This window comes from Dipodomys ordii, unplaced genomic scaffold, assembly GCF_000151885.1.
Source record: "Dipodomys ordii isolate 6190 unplaced genomic scaffold, Dord_2.0 Scaffold6, whole genome shotgun sequence".
NCBI lineage: Eukaryota > Metazoa > Chordata > Mammalia > Rodentia > Heteromyidae > Dipodomys > Dipodomys ordii.
The window spans coordinates 16,891,790-16,912,879 of record NW_012267222.1 but is presented as its reverse complement, the minus strand read 5'-3'; the positions used below and the strand labels follow the sequence as shown (position 1 = coordinate 16,912,879).

General features: G+C 42.8%; 1 protein-coding gene across 1 annotated transcript in view; it reads left to right on the top strand.

Annotated features, from left to right (window-relative positions):
* Positions 1-21,090, top strand: part of Otud3 (OTU deubiquitinase 3) — a 32,367-nt gene that overhangs the window by 2,627 nt on the left and 8,650 nt on the right. The window contains exons 2-7 of the mRNA XM_013032626.1: positions 3,806-3,954; positions 9,251-9,363; positions 13,617-13,739; positions 17,519-17,650; positions 18,248-18,344; positions 19,946-20,139. Of these exons, the coding sequence (XP_012888080.1) occupies positions 3,806-3,954; positions 9,251-9,363; positions 13,617-13,739; positions 17,519-17,650; positions 18,248-18,344; positions 19,946-20,139 (808 nt within the window). The remainder of the gene's footprint in view (positions 1-3,805; positions 3,955-9,250; positions 9,364-13,616; positions 13,740-17,518; positions 17,651-18,247; positions 18,345-19,945; positions 20,140-21,090) is intronic.

The following is a 21,090-nucleotide window of genomic DNA, read 5'->3' as shown; positions in this document are numbered from 1 at the left end:
GTCCACTTTTTGAGTGGTTTTTTTTGGAGATAAATGTTTCATGGGGACTTTTCTGGCTTTGAACTATGATCCTCAGACCTCAGCCTCCTGAATAGCTAGGATTATAGGTGTAAACCACCAGCAGTAAGGCACAGATTTAAAACACGTACATTCCATTAGCTATCCATACTCGATGTATGAGTTTTCACCCATAGATCACATGGCTTCTGGAGAGTACCATACATTGAGATGAGAATGAAGATGGTCAAAGTAGTTGAACTTTCAGAAATCCTAAGAAGGTCTCAAAAGAGTTTTCCTTTCTACTTCCCCAAACCTTTGGGACACATTTTGAAAACAGCTAACATAAAAAAGTACATTTTTGCCAGGTGCTGGTCGCTCACACCTGTAATCCTAGCTACTTAGGAGGCTGAGATCTGAGGATCATGGTTCAAAGTCAGCCTGGGCAGGAAAAGTCATGAGACTCTGCTCTCCACCAGAAAACTGAAAGTGGCACTGTAGCTCAAGTGGTAGAGCGCTGGCCTTGAGCTGAAGAGCTCAGGAAGGCCCCCTTGCTCATTGGGCAAACACTCATTGAGTAAAATGTGCTAGGTGTCTCTTAGCTTGGGTCAGGATCTGATCAGATAGGATTGCAGCTAGGCAAGAGAAATAACAGGTTGTAGTATGCACAGGCCCAGGAGTACTATAGTTCTGAAAGATGTACAGGTTGTAGGGTTGGAGGGCATGGCTCAGTTGGCAGAGTACTAGCCAGTAGTAAAAGTATGTATCCAGTTTGAGTCCTGGTTTTGCACCTTAGGAAAAAAAATAGACGAGAAGATGTACAAGTTGTGCAGGATTATAGGAGTATAGGTGTAGACGTAAGGGGAGATGAGGTGAAGAGGCTAGCTTGACTTGAATGCTTATGTGACTCACTTCTGAGGTTCTGTTTTTTGGACAGTGTTAGATCCAGCGTCGATCCGGCTCCATGAAGCTAAACCTCCTGTCACTACTTCTTTAATTGGGTGCTACGAGGTATAACATAGATGTAGTTGCCTGTATATATGCTGTTGAGAAATATCAGATTCTTTCCCGTGTTAGTATTTATTGAGTAGTCTTAGGGTAAAAATACAATGAAGTTATGGTACTCTACAAAATGAAGATTGATAATCCCTACTCTCTCCATTATGGTATGATGACAATTGAGTAACCTGAGATAGCATTGTGCTGTAGGCAAAACCCTGTGGGAAACATGGTACTTGCAGAGTTCTGTAATTGCTTGTTTTTCTGAACTTGAATGCAAGACTTTACACCTATCCCTTAAGCACAGTGGTACTTAAGTAGGGATGATCTTGCCTCCCAGAGGGTTTTTGGCAATGCCTGGAAACATTGTTGGTTGTCACAGCTGGTAGGAGGGAGGTGGTTGGTGGTATGCTGTTGGTATCTGGAGAGCCATGGGCAAGGGTGCTCCTGAATATCTGCAGTGCTAGGAGCAGCCTTGTCAACCAAGGGTTATCCCCAGTGTCCACGGTGTGCAGCCCACTGTGTGTGTGTGGCTCAGGTAAACAGCTGCATCTCCTAGAGGTCCTCAGGGAAATGGTGCTGCGTTCTGTTCTTGTCAGGCTTCCTGAGGGAACCCAGCGCACTAGTGTTTGTTTCCTGTATCACTACCTGTAATCCTATCAGAAAAGCAAGTCGTTTCAGTTTATCTTTTTTTTTTTTTTGGGGGTCAGTCGTGGGCTTTAACCCAGGGCTTGGGTTCTGTCCCTGAGCCTTTCTGTGCTCAAGGCTAGCACTCTACCACTTGAGCCATAGTGCCACTTCCAGTTTTTTCTGTTTATGTGGTACTGAGGAATCAAACCCATGGCTTCATGCATGCTAGGCAAGCACTCTACCACTAAGTCACATTTCCAGCCCCTTAGGTTATCTTGACTTGTTTTTAGTGGGCTCAAAGTTTGGTAAAGGAGATACGTATTAGGATAAGCTTAACAGTTGGTTCTCTCATTTCTGAAACGTTGGGGTAACTATGGCAAACAACTTGGCATTAACATTTGAGAGAAAGTGCAGGCTAGAGCCAGGTGGTTTAGGTTTGAATCCCTGATCCACCACCTACTGTTTTTGTGACCTTGGGCAAGTTGCCCCAAGGTTGGTAATAGTAGCTCATAGAATTGTGAAGACTAAGCATGGAGTACACATGAGTGAGGTGTTCCCAACAGTCCTTGGCACATTGTGAGAACTGCCTAGGTGGTGGTTTTGGTGTTTTTTTCTTGTGTATTTCTGTGTGTATGGTGCACTGATGATCATGGTTAAGTTCATGGGGTATATTTAATTTCATACCTATTTTTAGACTTTATGAGCATTTGCCCATGTTACTGAAAGTTCTTATCAAGCATGTTACTGAGAATGTTGTGAATTTAGGTATATTAAACATGAAATAACTACATTTATAATTTTATGCAAAATCATCCCTTTTAGACTAGATTGAAGAGTAGATTGCTGGTGGCAGATGCTAAAGGTTTAAGAAGTTTGAGAGAAACCAGGTGTCTGTGGCTTACGCCTGTAATCCTAGCTACTTAGGAGGCTGAGATCGGAGGATTGCAGTTCAGAGCTAGCCCGGACAGGAAAGTCCGTGAGACTCTTATCTCCAACAAGCCACCAGAAAACCGGAAGTGGCATTGTAGCTCAAGTGGTAGAGAGCTAGCCTTGAGCTGAAGAGCTCAGGGACAGCACCCTGGCCCAGAATTTAAGCCCCATGACCAACAAAAATAAAAATAAAAGGTGGCCATGGTTAGATTTTAGCAATAAGCACCCTACTCTAGTGTATAGAACTTCTTATTCCAAATCCTTCTAGAATCTTGTCTCAAGTAGTCACACAGCATCTTGATTTCTCATTTATAGACTCTCCCTTATTTAAATTCTCCCCACTCCCAAGTACCAATCCATATACTGTGGAAGAGATTGCTGCTGCTATATAACTTTCTATGAAAAACCTTTCTTAGTTGAAAAACAAAACCTGTCTCTCTTACACAGGTCTGAAACTTTTCTGAAGGTGATGAATTTATGTTTTAGAATTAGAATATCATAGTTTCTCATTTGGGAGTATTAACAGCTTGGTATCAAACTGGCTTCAGAGTGGTTCCAGTTTCTTTGGTTTTTAAGGGAATTAGATTGGAATTGTCTCCCTTATCTGGGCCTCTGTGATATAATTTGGAATTTCAGGAGCCTTTGAGGGATTTGAAAATGAAGACAACTTTTGGAGTTCCTCATATTTGCATTTTAATTTTAGAACAACAAAATGCAGTATTTAAACCTGGCATTGCTCTTACCCAGGTACAAGGGGCTGGCTGGGATGTCTTTCTGGGTCACAGTTGTTTGTCATTTGGGTGCCTTCTCATGGCTTTGCCCACTCATTAAGTGGATTGGGAGGTTTTCATACTGCTATCTTTTGAGTACCTTTTGTTAAATGAATGATTCTCTAGCTTGGTTCAGATAAGAAGTTACAGACAGGACATCCTTTTGGAAGGGGATCTGGGAATGTTAGTCCTTAGGCCTGGAATGACCTTTAAGGTCTGCATCCTATGTTACCAGATCCACTTGTTGAAGAGAGGAGGCTCAGAGAAATCAGTGGTTTTCTACTCTCGGTTGCCTCTCAGGAAAGCAATGCAGTTGCAAAGCTATCTTAGGGCTGTCCCTGTGGCCTTTGTACTGTTGAGCTGAGTTGTTATTTCTGAGCATGAAAGAGTACCACGGATGGCTTGGCACAAAGCATCACTGTTTTAGATGAATTAAGCTCATTTTTGAGAGGTCTTGATCACCATTTTTGTTTTGACAGCAATTGCCTGTTCAGAGCCCTTGGTGATCAACTGGAGGGACACTCACGAAATCATCTCAAGCACCGACAAGAGACAGTAGACTACATGGTAAAGCAGCGGGAGGATTTTGAACCCTTTGTAGAAGACGACATTCCTTTTGAGAAGCATGGTAGGTTCACTGTAGGACACCAGATCCTTCAGGAGTAAGGGTAATTAAACCCATCAGCATCCTCTACTTTCTGCCTGGGGGTTGGTTATATAAGCTATGGCATTAGTTTATTCCACAAATACTCATTTTCATATTCTGTAATAAGCAGCATGCTCAGTATTGGGAGTAAATTTTGGGTATGTGAACTTAATAAAAGTGATGAGTTTGGTGGCTTAGTGGTAGAGAACTTTGCCTGTATGAACCAACCAGTTGATTAACAAAACATGTTAAGTGACTTGAAAAGCTGGTCATGAAATCTATATCTATATCTGTATCAGTATCTAGATCTGTTTGGTTTTTATTTCTATACCTGGGCCTGCTCAGGGTCAGGGTGTTGTCCCTTAGCTTTTTCACTGAAGGCTGGCCCATAATCATTTGAACCACATCTCCACTTCCAGCTTTTTCATACTTAATTGCAGGTAAGAGTCCCACAGACTTTCCTACCCAGGCTGACTTTGAACTTTGATTCTCACATCCTAGCCTCCTGAGCAGCTAAGGAGTACAGGTGTGAGCCACCAGCATCCAGCTATGTATCTTTCAAAAGTTGTATACTTAGAGCAGTAGAAAAGACCTAGAAAGATACTAACATCCTATGATCATTTTTTCTTGATCTCTAAATTTCTTTTTTTTTTTTTGGGCCCGGTTGTAGGGCCTGAACTCTGGGTCTGGGCGCTGTCCTTCAGCTCTTCAGCTCAAGGCTAGTGCTCTACCACTTGAGCCACAGTGCCACTTCTGGCTTTTTTTCATTTTGCTTATGTGGTCGAACCCAGGGCCTCTGGCATGCAAGGCAAGCGCTCTACCACTGAGCCACCTTCCCAGCCCCTTGATCTCTAAATTTCTATAAAAAGAAAACAATAAAAGCAACTATCTGAAAGCATTCTTTTTTGTAAAGATTAAATTAGATAACAAAGTAAGCTCTTAGTAAATTATCTGGGATGATGGGACTACCAGCATTTTAAAATTGTCTTCTGTAGGTGTTTTGATTATTTATTTATTTATTTATTTGGGTCTGGTCATGGGGCCTGAACTCTGGGCCTGGGCACTGTCCCTCAGGTTTTCAGCTCAAGGCCAGCGCTCTACCACTTGAGCCACAGCAGCACTTCCGGCTTTTTTTTCCTTCTGCTTATGTGGTGCTGAGGAATCGAACCCAGGGCCTCAGGCATGCAAAGCAAGTGCTTTACCACTGAGCCACCTTCCCAGCCCCTATTTATTTATTTATATCATGGGGCCTGAACTCTGGGTCTGGGCACTGTCCCTCAGCTCTTCAGCTGGCAGCAAGCGCTCTACCACTTGAGCCACACACCACTTCCGGTTTTTTTGCTTATGTGGTGCTGAGGAATTGAACACAGGGCCTCATGCATGCAAGGCAAGCACTCTACCACTGAGCCACCTTCCCAGCTCAAGGTGTTTTGATTTTTAAGTCATCATTTCTTTTATAATCAGAAAAATCACTAATGTCACATTAATTTCTCATCAAAAACCCAAACATAATTTACTTTCTTTGAGGCAAGTTAGCTAATGGTTTTAACTAGTTCTTATCTAGCATGCACAAATCAAAACTGTGTATGAACCTTTAAATTTCATCACATACTTGCTGAGGGTTTACTGTCCTAGGTGCTGACATTTATGTTTTATGAATAGCGTTCTTGTCCCAGAGCTTATGTTTATCTCTTGTCAGAAAAGAGAACCATTTCTATGTTTTGATAACTAAGTCTGGAGCCATCATGAGTGGACCTGGATGAAGACTGGGGAGGGAGGTTAGTTTGGAGGCCTGCCACACTGGCCAGGTGAGAGAAGAGGAGGGAAGGTCTGCATAGAGACAGCTCCTGAGCATAGGCCCACTCCAGGATGAGTTTGGTAGTGTAACCAAGAGGACTTACTGGAGGTGATGGGGGAAGATGCAATGGGAGGAGCTGAGGCTGATCTGAAGTGTGTGCTTGGAGAACATCTTTGCAGCAGCAGGATGAAGATGCATGCTTGGGAGTCATGTGATCAGTGACCTCAGTGCTCTTCTCATTCCTCAAAAATCCATTTATTAGACACTGGACACAGCAGCAAAACTGGTGTGTAGTTTATGGCTGTCTCTGAGTTATAGTGGTCTTGGTGGGTAGTTTATGAATGTCACTGAGTTGTAGTGGTCTTGGTGGGTAGTTTATACCTGTTACTGAGGTGTAGTGGTCTCTCTCACATGGTTACTTAGTCTAGCAGACACATTTTATCAAAGAGTAGAAACAGTTTATCAGAGTCAGCATTTATAGGTGTATGGATGGGGTAAACTTTGTAGTTTAATGTTGTATAAAGTGAACTATCTTGTTGAATATGGTTGCACAATCCTGTAATCCCAATGCTGGGGAAGGTAAGGCAGGAGGCTTGTAAAGTCAAGCCCAGCCTGGGCTACATAGCAAGTTCAAGGCAAGCCTGAGTTATAGAAAGACCTTGTCTCTCAAAACAAAAGTGAAATAATTATGTCATTTTCCTGGTTAAAAGTATCACTTTGGTTGTAATGAGTTTTAATAGGTGATGTGAAATTCCATTTTGAACATTGATAGGGAAATGGGTCATCTAGTGGATTTGGGGGTGTGAGGTTTAAACCTTCAGTTGCTAATGAGGTGGTGTCACTTTAGATGTACAGTGGAAAGGTCTTTCTTGATTCCACAGACTGGCAAAACAAATGAAAAGAAGCATAGGTCTGTACATTCTCCTGCGCGTTGGTTGAAGGTCAGGTCAGACTCATTACGCTTGTTTTAATGTCTGGCTGCATGTCATGTTATTAATGTATTGAGGGCAGAGAAAAGACTTTGTTTCTGTGAAAACCCTGAATATCTGGTAGACAATAACGTAATAATTGCTGATAAATAGACAAATGGCTCACTTAACTAGAGACTTGATTTATGCTGGTATTTGACTGTGTCTTTAGGTTCAGCCCTTGCCTGCAAATCATGGCTTCAGAGAGTCAGCACATCTTTTTCTAACTGTACAAAGATCCAGACCAGAAACCTGAGTGTTCTGAACGCCTCATCTCCCTGCTTCCTCTTCCAGTCATTCATTGTGTCTGTCACTTCTGCCTCAGTAGTTGTTCCCTCTTTTGGTGGCCATTTTCCCAGAATCCTCAGTGCTTGATCCTTTTAGCCTCTTCCACATCGCAGCAGGATGGTGGTCTGGATGTGCTCTCTAACTGAAACCTGCTGGTGGCTTTCCTTGATCTCAAGATAGTTTGAGCTTTTTAGCCCATCATGACCCATGATTTTCCTTCTTCTCCCTTTATCTCTTGCCATTTCCCCTGATCTCAGCATCCCAAGTTCCTGCCATACAATTCAGTCCAGTCTCTCGTGTGTCTGCTGGGAAGGTCACCCATTGTTCTCTGCTAACTCCTACTTATCCTTGTCAGCTTAGTTGTAGAGCTGAGAAGTTAGTCTCATTCACCTTTTCTCTCCCTCCTTATTACCACATCCAGGGACCTAGAGTTAGTCAAACTTGCTGTTTTTTTTTTTAAGTACTTACAGAACTCAATCACAACTATAGTTTTTTTTTTTTTTTTTTTTGTTGGTTGTTGGGCTTGAACTCTGGGCCTGGGCGCTGTCCCTCAGCTCTTCAGCTCAAGACAAGCGCTCTACCACTTGAGCTACAGCGCCACTTCCGGTTTTCTGGTGGTTTATTGGAGATAGGAGTCTCATGGTCTCTCTTGCCTGGGCTGGCTTTGAATCGCGATCCTCAGATCTCAGCCTCCTGAGTAGCTAGGATTACAGGTGTGAGCCACCAGCGCCCGGCTACAGCTATAGTTTTGCATGGAAAGGCACCAGGCCAAAATCAGCCAAAGGAGTCAGTCACCGGTGGCTTATTCTTGTAATTATCCTAGCTACTCAGGAGGCTGAGATCTGAGGATCATAGTTTGAAGTTAGACTGGGCAGGAAAGTCACTAAGACTTATATCCAAATAACCACCAAAAAGCTAGAAGTGGAGCTGTGGCTCAAGTGATAGAGTGCTAGCCTTGAGCACAAAAGCTGAGGGACTGCTCCCAGGCCCTGAGTTCAAGTCCCAGGACCAGCACAAAAAGAAAAAAAAATTAGCCAAAGGGAGAGATATATAGGTCAGTCTGAAAGCTTGCTTTGTCCTCAAGTATTATCCTCTTGGCATTCATGTATGACAGTATGTGATGTGTTGTCACCCAGGGAAGATTATCCCAGCCATATTCCAGCTTTGGTATCCAGAGATACCCTCTTCCCCTTATTGATTGCTTCCTATTGGTAAAGGATGGATGTCAGGTGTGGTTTTAGAGCTAATCATAGGAGACACACTCTTTTCTCCCTTGAAAATTGTAACTGGTAGAGACCTGAGATAAAGGGCAAACCTCCCTTTGAAAAAGGTATAATCCTTGTTATATATCCTTACTGAAGCATGTGCATTAGTAGTGCCAGTATTCTGACTGTAAACTCTTTGAGGACAAACTCATAGAATGATCTAAAGCCAGGTCTTTCCAGATTTCCTGGGTGAAATCTCTGCTCATTGGTTCTGTGACCTTGGGCAGTTACATACCGTTCTGCATTTCAGTTTTTTCTGTTGTCAAGTAGCATGCATACTAATCCTTCCAGGGGGCTTTTTAAGGATAAATGATGGGCCTTAAGACATCACTGCAGATCTGGGAGCTAGTGCCAAATCTGCCTGGTTGGGTGGGAGTCAGGGTTGACAGAATAGCTTGTATGTTGTCAGTGACCTCATCTGGGACACTATTGACACTACCCATGTCTGCGTTGCTTGTATGGCAGGAAGTGGACGCCAGTATTAAAAAGCTTTGTTGGTAGTTACTGTGGAAGGTTTTTGAAGTGTTTTTTAACTTTGAAGTGCCCCACCCCTTAAGTTTAAAGTTGGAAGTTCCTCCCTCCTTGATTTGTTGGTTGCAGTTGGTTTAACTAAAGGTGTTCTAAAGAAGCAAAACCAAGTAAATGAGAAATGATCAGAGCAGTACAAGATGCATGTGTTATAAGCACCTTAGTGCACGCTCATGGGTCTTGTGTTTGTTATGCCTTGTATATATATGAAGTACTTAGTGACTGTTCATTGATGGGTTAATGGATGGGTCCTTCTGTAATGAATGAGTGCTCTCCTGAGTAGCAGTGTGCATGTGGTTCACCCAGCTCAATATCCACACTGAATATGCAGGCACCTGGCCTTGTTTTGAACTAAACAAATACCAAAGCATGTGTGCATTTGGATTTTTTTCATTATGAAGGCTTTATTTTTCTTTTTTATTTCCATGCAGTGGCCAGTTTGGCAAAGCCTGGTACTTTTGCTGGCAATGATGCAATTGTAGCCTTTGCAAGAAATCATCAGTTGAATGTGGTGATTCATCAGCTTAATGCCCCTTTGTGGCAGGTAGGTCACCTATTCAAGAATTTACCTACATCATTAGCTTTGGGGATGCTTGAGATGATGGGGCTTGACCTGTGATGTTGAACTACCCAGAATTATGTGGACCAAGAGCCTGACCAAGGCCAAGGATCTGTGATGACTTGGAATTAGTCCTTGTGTTATATACAGATGGAGCCTAGAGTCTAATTCAGAAATCTTAAAATGCTGTAAATGTTGTCCAGCAGTCAGTTAATTGGGTAGTTTGGAAACAGAGGCTCTAATGTGGAAGTACCTTAGGTAATTCCCATAAAAACCTGAAGTGAGAAGGGGTCAATGCCTACCAATTCTAGTTTTGATGGACACACATTCCCATGTGTGTTTCTGGGCTTTTTTAGGGGTAAGAAACAGACTACACTCATTATAATGACATAATTGTTTATCTTGTGCTGTAGATATCTAGCTTTATTTCTATCATTTGTGGAGGTGTACATATTGGTTTTGTTGTTTCTTCTGTGGCAAAAAAAGATTTTACACAAATGCAGAGTTCTTGATAGGATGACAGACACATTGTTAAGCCATTCTGTGATTCCTTTCGCCTCCTCCTGTCCTGAAGTATCTGGTCATCAACTCTTCTCACCATTCTTTATCTTTGGTATCCTAAATTAATTAACCTCATCTGCCAAACAGGCCTTAAAACCAAATGCTCTGGGGTGTGGAAAATAGAAGGTGGAGCTGCAGGCTCTCCAGGGTCTCCGAGCTCCCGGGCTGGGTCCTCAGGCCCTTACCCCTTTTTTTTTGGGGGGGGGGTCCAGTCATGGGGCCTGAACTCTGGGCCTGGGCACTGCACTGTTCCTCAGCTCATCAGCTCAAGGCTAGCGCTCTACCACTTGAGCCACAGCGCCACGTCCGGCTTTTTTTTTTCTGCTTATGTGGTGCTGAGGAATCGAACCCAGGGCCTCATACATGCAAGGCAAGCGCTCTACCACTGAGCCACCTTCCCAGCCCCGCCCTTACTCTTTCCCAGGGAATTCAGAGGCTTTTTGTTACTTTGAAGCTTAGCTTCTGAAGAATGGGCATGTGATTTCTGTTATCTCCTGCTCCACCACTTTGCCATTCTAACTAATTCTTTAATTAGGACCTTCAAACTTTAGAAAAACTAGAAAATCAGAAAAGATTATAAAGGCAAGAAAAAAATCACATTATCTAGGGATTATTGTTGATAACATGTTAGTGTGTATCCATGGTCATCCCCACACACTTAGCTACGTCATTGAAAAGACTCCTGTCACAGCACTTTTATAACATCTTAAACGTATCTATACATGCATACACAAACTTACATTTACTGTTATCGTAAAGGTTATGGTACCATTTTTCTAATGCCACCTACGTATACTTCTTTTTAAATTGCTTAGCCCTGGCTTCTGCTCATTTAAAAATAAAGGTCAGACGAGAACCGACAGGCTGTGGCTCATGTGAAATAGGGAAATAGCCAAGGAACATGGGATCCAATTAAAAAATGGGCACTGGTGGCTCAAACCTATAATCCTAACTACTCAGGAAGCTGAGATCTGAGGATTACTGTTCAAAGCCAGCTCTGGCAGGAAAGTTAGCTTCTTTATCTCTGTCAAAAAGCCAGAAGTGAACTGTGACTCAATTGGCATAGCACCAGCTTTCAGCACAAAAAGTCAAGGATAGCACTCAAGTCCCAAGTTCAAGCCCCAGGACCGGCACCAAAAAACAAAACAAAGCAAAGGTCAGGTTTATAGATACACTTTACATATTACCAATGTACCCTTAATTTTTTCAGTCATAGAGGTTTGGACTTGGCCTCATGCTTTATATGCAAGGGCTCTACCACTTGAGCCATCCTCACTCCCAGGACCCTAGCGGGTTTTTTTGGCTAGTTATTTTTCAGGAAAGGTCTCACACCTTTTGCCTGGGATGGTCAGGAATTGTGAGCTTTCTATGTCTCCTAAGCAGCTGGGCTTTCAGGTGTGAGGATCCTTCCCTGTCAGAATTCATCCTTTTCAGGGTGCAAGTCTGGGTTTTGACAAGTATAGTTCTGTAACTGATGTCAATCTGCATTGCTCTCATGACCCAGTGCTGCCTTCACAGCCCACTGACACTCTCTCCTTCCCCGGGGCCAATTCACAGAAAAACCTCTCCTCTGGCCCTTTCTCAAAGTGCACATAGCTCCTGGTAAGACTAGTAGCTGCCCTTGTTTTATTACACTTAGACCTCAGACCCCCCCTCCCTCTGTGCTCCTTCTGTCTCTGACTCTGCTCAGTGTTACTTGGTGCCTCTCTGCAGCACTTATTGAAGTCTGATCTAACTTGTTGGGATCTCTGTCTCCTCTCCTTTTTGTCCTCTTCATTCCTCTTAACAGTAACCACCACTGTCAACATAAGCATAGTTCTACGGTAAAGTGGGTATCTGTTCCCTTTATAGTACCTAGCCCTCCTTGGCCTCTGCTAACCACTCTCTGATTTGTCTCCTACAGCTTTACCTTCCCAGGATGTCACTCAATGGGAGAATTCAGCCTTTTGTGTCTACATAAAGGCCTTTTAACAAAATTATGTTACAACAAAATGAATTATTCTCCCCTAGTTGATGAGGAATTGGGATCTAGTGAACAGGAGTGAAACAGTAACTGTTTTCTTTGGGGGCCCTGTTGCCAGATGTCTAACAGCAACTACAGCGATCGTATTTCTTTCTAATGATCTGTGAGCTAAGAGTACTCTACTCTCTAGTTGCAATTTTTGTTGTTCAGCGTTTTCTGTTAGCAGAAGTTATAAAAATCATTTGGATGTATGGCATAATGAGCCTTAATTTTATTTCCACTGGATCACCCCCATGTTCCTTCTTGTGTAATGAAACTTCTTATAAAATTTTTAAGAATTGAAACTGCCTTGGTTGCTGCTGTTGTAATAAGAGTTCTTGAATTAGTGATGAGGCTCACACTAACAACAGCATTCTTTCTCCTGGTGACAAATGGAGTGTACACTCCTGTGAATGGTCTAGACCTGTCATCAGCTCATGAAAATCAGCTGACAGTTTTGGTGACTGCTGGGGGTTTTCCTGTTTGTAAAGTGTAGGTATTATAACTCAAAGTGTACATGCTTCAGGGGATATGCCACTCAGTTCATAAGCCTTTGTTCCATGTGTTCTTCTTGGGAGACAAAGGGAGTGACCACTACATGTTGGGACTTAAATATCCTATTAGAGCAAATTTGAATACTCCTGGGCATCTGGATCTGTGTTGTCAAAACACAGGGCCGCACACCTGGGAAGGTGGATTTTGCTTTATAAACCTTTACTGATTTTTTACAAACAAGCCATGACTGAGCAGTTTGAAGTATATGTAGCTTCCTGTTTGTCTCATGGTTTTTGCTGTTTTTAGACCATAGACATTGTTTAAATTAGCAGGAGCATCATACTACCTGTGATTTTGAGTAAAATCAGAAAGCAGGTGCTGATGTTGTGGAGTTTTAGCAACAAGCTACTGGGTTTTCTAAGGGACAGTGCTAGAATTTTAGTTTCTGTGTAAATGGAGGTTTTGGAATGTTTGTGCAGACCAGACCTTAGAGCTTCTGTAAGCAGGACTTCAAAGAGCCCTCTCTTGCTGTGTGTACCCCGGGTTATTCACATGGATGCTTTGTGCGTGGGACCTGCAGGGTTGTGTAGTACTGTGGGTCTGCCCTATTATATGTAGCACTGTTTTGAAATTGATGTGAAGATTTGGTTGTTGCTGTCAGTAGTCTCACTATGAGGTTGATGAGAAATGCTCTTTTTGCTCTATGAATGGGTTGATTTACTATGAGACAAATGAAGTGCTAGCATCAAACCATCCATCCAGTCCTATGGCTCCCTTTCAGGACCCTTGGAGAAGTCCCAGCAGTTCATACTCATTTTCTTAAGGTCCAGCAGAGATGAAGATTCCACAAGTCTGTGTCTCTCCTAGCCCTTCCCCATTAGAAAGAGGCTGTGTATTTAAGGCCAAAGAGGTATTAAAACCTCTGACATGTAAGCTTATTTAACTTTACTGTAAACTTGCTCCTGAGTGTTGAATGTGCTTTTAAATAGATATATTTCCATATTGTTAACATATTCAGTAAGCACATAGAAGGCTATGAGGATGGGACAGAGAGGAGTCTGAAGTTGATTGACACATCCTAGGCACATTCCCAATTAGAGTCTGTTATGGGGGCTTCGGGGCTTCCTGGCCCAAAACAGTGTCACTCAGATCCTCAGTGGCCTCTGCCTTTTGCTTGCAGATTCGGGGTACAGACAAAAGCAGTGTGAGGGAGTTGCACATTGCCTATCGCTATGGAGAGCACTATGACAGCGTTCGGAGGATCAATGACAACTCAGAAGCACCTGCGCATCTCCAGACTGATGTGAGTGAGGCCTTGGTTTTGTGTGGTCTACAGGAAGCAGGGCCAGAAATGTACTTCCTGGATCTGGAAAGTAGTATACTGGTTTGGTTTGTTTTAGTAGGAAGTTTATGGATCTGTTTGATTATTTCCAATTTTTTTGTGTAAATGAAAAAGATGGATAAAACAGCTTGTTAACCTTTTGCTTTCTCACCATAAGCTAAAAGCTATGATTACAGGCATGATTACAGTCTGTGAAATTTAAAAATTATTCTCATGTTTTAAAGTTGAAACATACCTATATTATATTAGGAAATCAGAAAAAAATAAAGAAGGAAATAAAAATTCATGCAAACTACCTGGATGCAAATTTTATTACTGTTTTGGTAGATTTGGTAAATTTCTTTTTCTTTTTCTTTTTTTTTGCCAGTCCTGGGGCTTGAAATCAAGGCCTGGGTACTATCCCTGAGCTTCTTTTGCTCAAGGCTAGCATCTACCACTTGAGCCACAGTGCCGCTTTTGGCTTTTTCTGTTTTTGTGGTACTGAAGAATTGAACCCAGGGCTTCATGCACGCTACGCAAGCACTGTCCCACCAAGCCACATTCCCAGCCCCAGAGGATGGTTGAGATTAAATGATTAATATAGTTTTATTTCTTGATCTTTTTGATTAATATTATGTAAGCCTTTTCTGATTAACATTATTGTTTTTATCTTCTATTTATTTGTTTGTTTGTTTGTGGGTCTTGGGGCCTGAACTCTGGGCCTAGATGCTGTCCCTGAGCTATTCAGCTCAAGGTGAGCACTCTATCACTTGAGCTACAGTGCCACTTCCGGTTTTCTGGTGGTTAATTGGAGATAAGAGTCTCACAGACTTTCCTGCCTGGGCTGGCTTTGAACTGTGATCTTCAGATCTCAACCTCCTAAGTAGCTATGATTACAGGTGTGAGTCACCAGCGCCCGGCTTGATTGACATTATCATATAAGCTTTTTCTAAGGGCATCATTTTTTACTTTTTTAAACTTGGGGTTTGAACTCAGGGCTTTGCTCTTGCTAGGTAGGCTGTCTATAACGCCCACCACACTTCCAGTCCTTTTGTTCATTGATAATTTTTGACATGAGGTCTCAGCTTCCTGCTTAGATGCATACCTGGACCTGATCTTCCTAATAACTTTGGCTTCCCACTGTAGCTAGGATAGCAGGCATGCACCACCACCATGCCCAACTACTACTTCTTCATTCTTCCCCTACTTCCTCCTCCCCCCCCCCCCCCCCCAGCACTGTCCCTGAGCTTATTTTTTGCTCAAGGCTAGCACTCTGCCAATTGAACCCCAGTGCCACTTCCGGCTTTTTCTGTTTATGTGGTACTGAGGAATTGAACCCAGGTCTTCATGTATACTAGCAAGCATTCTACCTCTAAGCCACATTCCCAGTCTCCCAACTTCTTCTTCTTCTTCTTTTTTTTGCGGGGGGGGGGGTCTGGTTGTGGGGCCTGAACTCTGGGCCTGGGCGCTGTCCCTCAACTCTTCACCTCAAGGCTAGCGCTCTACCACTTGAGCCTCAGCGCCACTTCCAGCTTTTTTCTTTTTGCTTATGTGGTGCTGAGGAATTGAACCCAGGCCTCATGCATGCCAGGCAAGCGCTCTATCACTGAGCCACCTTCCCAGACCTCCCAACTTCTTTTGAGATGGGAGTCTCTTGAACTTTTCTGCGCAGGCTGGCCTGGAATTACTCCGTCCCATCTCAGCCTCATGTAACTAAGATGACAAGCATGTGCCAAGTGTCTGACTATTGGTTGAGAACAGGTCTTGTGAGCTTTTCTGCCAGGACTGACCTTGAACTGAGTTTTCCTAGTCTTGGCCACTAAGTAGCCAGGCAATGTGAATCATTAGTGACCAGCTTGCATTTCTTTCATAGTCAGTTTATGCATCATTTCCCATGTTTAAGGCCTATTTGTATTTTGTGTGAATTGTTAGTGTTTCCGAACTTGTGGATTATATGTAGGAGTGGAATTGCTAGGTTGTATGGTCAATTCTAAATTTTACTGTTGGAGGAACTGCCAGGCTTTTCCAGAACCCCACAGTGGCTACAGTGCTTTTTTTTTTTTTTGGATCTGGTCATGGGGCCTGAACTCTGGGCCTGGGCGCTGTCCCTCAGCTCTTCAGCTCAAGGCTAGCACTCTACCACTTGAGCCAGAGCGCCACTTCCGGCTTTTTTCTTTTTGCTTATGTGGTGCTGAGGAATCGAACCCAGGGCCTCATGCATGCAAGGCAAGCGCTCTACCACTGAGCCACCTTCCCAGTGCCCGCTTCTTTCTTTTTTAAAATGGTTGTCTCAGCATATGTGTTTCCTTGGTGACTAATGATATTGAAAAGTGTTTCATATGCTTTGTAGATCTTTTGAGAAATATCTACTCAAGTCTTTTGCTTGTTTTTTAATTGGATTGTCTTCTTCTTCTTCTTCTTCTTTTTCTTCTTCTTTCTTCTTCTTCTTCCTCCTTCTTCTTCTTCTTCCTCCTCCTCCTCCTCCTCCCCCCCCTCCTCCTTCCTCTTCTTCCTCTCCACCTTCTCAGCCCGTAATGAATTCTTTATATATTTTAGATAGTAGATTCTTAGAAAAATACATGATTTGCCAAAATTCTTTCTGTTTGAAGTAGTTTTGATGTTGTTATTGTTGATCCTCCTGTTTTCCCCCCAAAATATGTAATCATCTCATTTGAAAGTAGTGAGTTTTTCTTCCTGAGTTTTATATTTTTAATTTTGTTGTCCTGGCTAATTGCATTGACTGTAGCCTCTAAAGTATTAACTAATAACAGGGTTAGTGAAAATCCTATGTTCCTTACTTTAATTGGAATGAAGATAATCATTTTGTGAGTTTGCAGTGGTGACTAGTCATACCCATAGTACAAAGACTTCAGCTTGTTTGTAGTTATTCACCACTGTAAGTAACATTATTATGAGCACTTTTACATAAATCCTCTATTTGTAGTGTTATTTTCTCTGGGAACATTCCAAAGCTATGTAATTGCTAAATCAATTGCTGTTGACAGTGCCAAGTTGTTCAGGTATAATTTTATAATAGATTATTTTGTATGAACAGTCTAAGGTGCTCATTGTTGGACTCCATTAATATTTTATGTGTGAAAGTAACATAGAAACATTTACCCATCTCTTTTCATTACAGAGAAGCAGAAGGAGAAGGTTGGATAGTTATAGGGGGATGATTTTTAGCTTTTCTGATTCAGGCTTCAGTCATAAAGGCGTCTTTGACTTCAAGCCAACTGCTCTTTGTTGCTTTAGAATTTGGACTGACAGGTTCCCGTGTGATGGAGTGCACCTGAGGTGATGTGAGTCACGTTGTGCCATGTATCCCAGAGTTCACAGATAATCAGACAGGGCCTTGGACCACATGAGAGTTGAGTGTATGTTTCTTCATGCATTGATCTGTAAAGCTCAGCAAGTGAAGCATGGAGGATCTGCTTCTGTTCTGCTCATAGGTCGGGAAATGAGCTGAGGTTACAGTATGCTATTCAGTCAGCGGCCATTGCCACAGTGTTGATGTCTAGAAACTGGGAACATTCATGCTGTTCCTACTGATGGGTTCATCTGGTCTCTTGGGCCTTGCTTTATGTTCTGCTGTGGCCTAGAATCTCTGCGTGTGTTTGGGACTTAGCTGTTCAGTGCTGTGCTTTTCATATTGTTTGTAGACTCTTCCCTCCTACAAATTTGAATGTTTTAATATTAGAGTCTCTTTCTGTGTTGAAGATAAATGGGGTTTGGTTGTTGAACTTTCTTTTTTCCTTTAGTTTCAGATGCTTCATCAAAGTGAATCAAATAAGAAAGAAAAGATCAAGACAAAGGGAGCTGACTTTGAAGATGACTTGAGAGATGAAGTAGAGGATGCTGTTCAGAAAGTCTGCAATGCCACCGGATGTTCAGTTAGTATTCCTTTCATGCAGTAGAGCTTTGTCCACAGGGCTGGGCATGTGGCTTACCTGCTACTGTTATAGCATCGCTAGTATGCCAGCACCAGCCTGGCCAAGACAGGTGTGCAGTTAGGTGATATGGGATGTCTTAATGACAGCTTGAGCTGTCCTGAAAGGACTTAATGTGAGCTGGTCATTCATTTCCTCATTTGCTAGACTTTACTCAATACTTGTCAGAGCCCTACGGGGTCGATTTAATTTTTTTGGACTAGTATGTTATACTAATAAAGGTGTAGTTTCATAGCGGGAATCAATTTATAAATTTATTTTGAGTGGTTATTTCACATGACTGTTGCTATTTTCTAAGTGGCAAGGTCTTGAAACCTCGTGTCTTTTCTCACTGTTCCATCTTTGTATTTAAGTCAGGAGGTGAAAGCAGGAGCATTTGAGTTCATACCCGTCCTAGGCTACAAAGTGAGATTCCCACCTCCCCCCCAAAACCCAAAACTCAATAAAATAACATCATTGTGTTGATGAGCTTGACGAAGCAGAACTAGATAGAAAAGTGTATCTAGAGTCTTAAAGTATGTTTCTTTGTTTCCTGGATAGGATTTTAATTTAATAGTCCAGAACCTGGAAGCCGAAAATTACAATATTGAATCTGCAATAATTGCCATGCTTCAGATGAACCAAGGGAAAAGAAATAGTAAGTCCGTGATAGCTGTTTATAAGCTTCCTAAATGGCTCTGTTGGTGATGTCAACCGAATTGATCATTTAGTTTATTGAGATCCTTCATGTGCTGCTTTGTTTCCCCTTAATCCTGGACCTGCATGGAGAAGGTAGTTGGGGTTGGAGAAGGAACAGTGGAGTCAGATAGGCCAACTGGCCTACAATTACATGTGGGGTGGGGTGAGAGTGTGCAGGAGTGCATGGAAGATACCCGATCTAGTCTTGGGGGTAGAGAGTGACAGGGAAGACTACCCCTAGAAATAGGATATCTTTGTAAAAGGTGAGATACGTTTATTTGGAAATTTTTATGATACTAGCATACTATCAGCTAATGATCATTTAGATAGCTTTTCTGTAAGCTAAGTTTAATTTTGACTCAGCGGAAGGAAGGAAGATGACTTCTCAAGTTATTTACGTAAACTTTTTCCATGTGATCGAGTACATTAACATCCACTTCACGTGTTTGCTGTGTCTCTATCAAACACAAGGACCTTGGTTTTTGTGGTGTTGAACAGCACTGTCCAGTACATACACTCCCAGTACGGCAGGACTTGACGTGTAGGGAGTAAGGTGGGAATTTTAAATGGCGTTTACTTTAATTTTAATTGCCACATGCGACTGGTGGCTGCTGGGTTGGATGTCATCACTTGAGAACTTCTTCTGGGGTTTGTGTACAAATGAAAGATTTCTCTCTGAAAATTCATTTTAAAAAGTATTTTTAAGGAACCAAACCCTTCTGCTGTCAGGAAGCTGATTACAAGCTTCCTTGTGATCACAAGGTTAATATTCATCCTTTAGCTCTACCAAGTATTTTGTCCCTTGTTCCCAATCTGTTTACATGAAATGGAATTTTGTTTCTTCAGAAAGTGATCTGGGGCCCAGGGGATGCTGGGTAATTTATAGCATTGGGTTGTACCTCTGTCAGGTTCTTGGGTTTGTTCCTCCTCCCCTCCCTTCTTCCTTCCCTCCCGTCCGTCTGTCCTTCCTTCCTTCCTTCCTTCTTTCTTTCCTTCCTTCCTTCCCTCCTTCCCTCCCTCCCTCCCTCCCTCCCTCCCTTCCTCCCTTCCTTCCTCTGTATCTTTCTCCTTCTCTCCCCTCTCTCTCATCTCTCATCTCTTCTCTTCTCTTCTTTTTTCTTTCTTTCTTTTTTTTTTTTTTTTTTGCTGGTCGTGGGGCCTGAACTCTGGGCCTGGGCACTGTCCCTCAGCTCTTCAGCTCTACCATTTGAGGCCCAGTGCCACTTCCAGCTTTTTCTGCTTATGTGGTGCTGAGGAATTGAACCCAGGGCCTCATGCATGCAAGGCAAGCACTCTACCACTGAGCCAACTACCCAGCCCCTTTTCTTTTCTTTTCTTTTTGTTGGTCATGGGCTTGAACTCAGGCCTGGGTGATGTCCCTGAGCTTTTTGCTCAAGGCTTGTGCAGCTCTACTTCCAGTTTTCTGGTGGTTAGTTGGAGATAAACGTCTCATGGACATTTGAACCTTGACCCTCAAATTGCAGCCTTGTGAGATTATAAGTGTGAACCACCAGTGCCTGGCTAAATTCTTGGTTTTAATAACATGCTTTTCTTTGGAAGGTGCAGAGGAGAGCCTTGAAAACCTTGAGCCTAGTGGCCGATCACTGAAGCTGAGTGGCCTGTTATGGGAGGAGGGTGGCAGCGGCTCCAGAATCTTTGGAAATCAGGGCTTAAATGAAGGCAAGACTGAAAACAATAAGGCACAGGCTATCCCCTGTGAAGAAAACAAAGCAAATAAAAACCAGCTCCCAAAGGTAGGAAGAAGAGGCAGACAGGCAAATGGGGGGTTGCTGAAGTTTTGTGCCAGATATGGGGAATTGAAAGTTCATTTTCTTTTTTCTTTTTCTTTTTTTGGTTGTGGGGCTTGAACATAGGGTCTTGGCACTGTCCCTGAGTTCAAGGCCAGCACACTACTACTTTGAGCCACAGCAGTATTTGTGGTTTTCTGGTGGTCAATTGGAGATAAGAGTCCCACAGACTTTCTTGCCTGGGCTGGCTTTGAACCATGATTTTCATATCTCAGCATCCTGAGTTGCTAGGATTATAGGCATGAAGTTCATTTTCATGTGTCTTTCTTTTGATTTATTATATGAATAGTGGAAAGGGGTGGAAAATGGTTCAGGGAAGAGGGGCGGGGACGCATACAATTCTCAAGCAGAATGAATGCCTTGTACTGTGGGGCCACGCACGTGGGAGGATCCAAATGCTGAAAAATCGTCCTGTGTTCACTGGCGGAAACTACCTTCTCTGCCTAGTGTTCCTGTGTGATGGCGCTTCCTGGCATGTACACACTGTTATTTTATTTATTTATTTGTCAGTCATGGGCTTGAACTCTGGGTCTGGGAGCTGTCCCTGAGCTCTTCAGCTCAAGGCTAGGGCAAATGGGGGATTGCTGAAATTTTGTGCCAGATATGAGGAGTTGAAAGTTCATTTTCTTTTTTCTTTCGAAAGTTCATTTTCTTTTTTCTTTCTTTCTTTCTTTTTTTGGTTGTGGGGCTTGAACACAGCGTCTTGGCACTGTCCCTGAGTTTAAGGCTAACACACTACTACTTTGAGCCATAGCGCCACTTCCAGTTTTCTGGTGGTCAATTGGAGATAAGAATCTCATAGTCGCCGGGCACTGGTGGCTCACGCCTGTAATCCTAGCTACTCAGGAGGCTGAGATCTGAGGATCGCGGTTCAAAGCCAGCCCGGGCAGGAGAGAC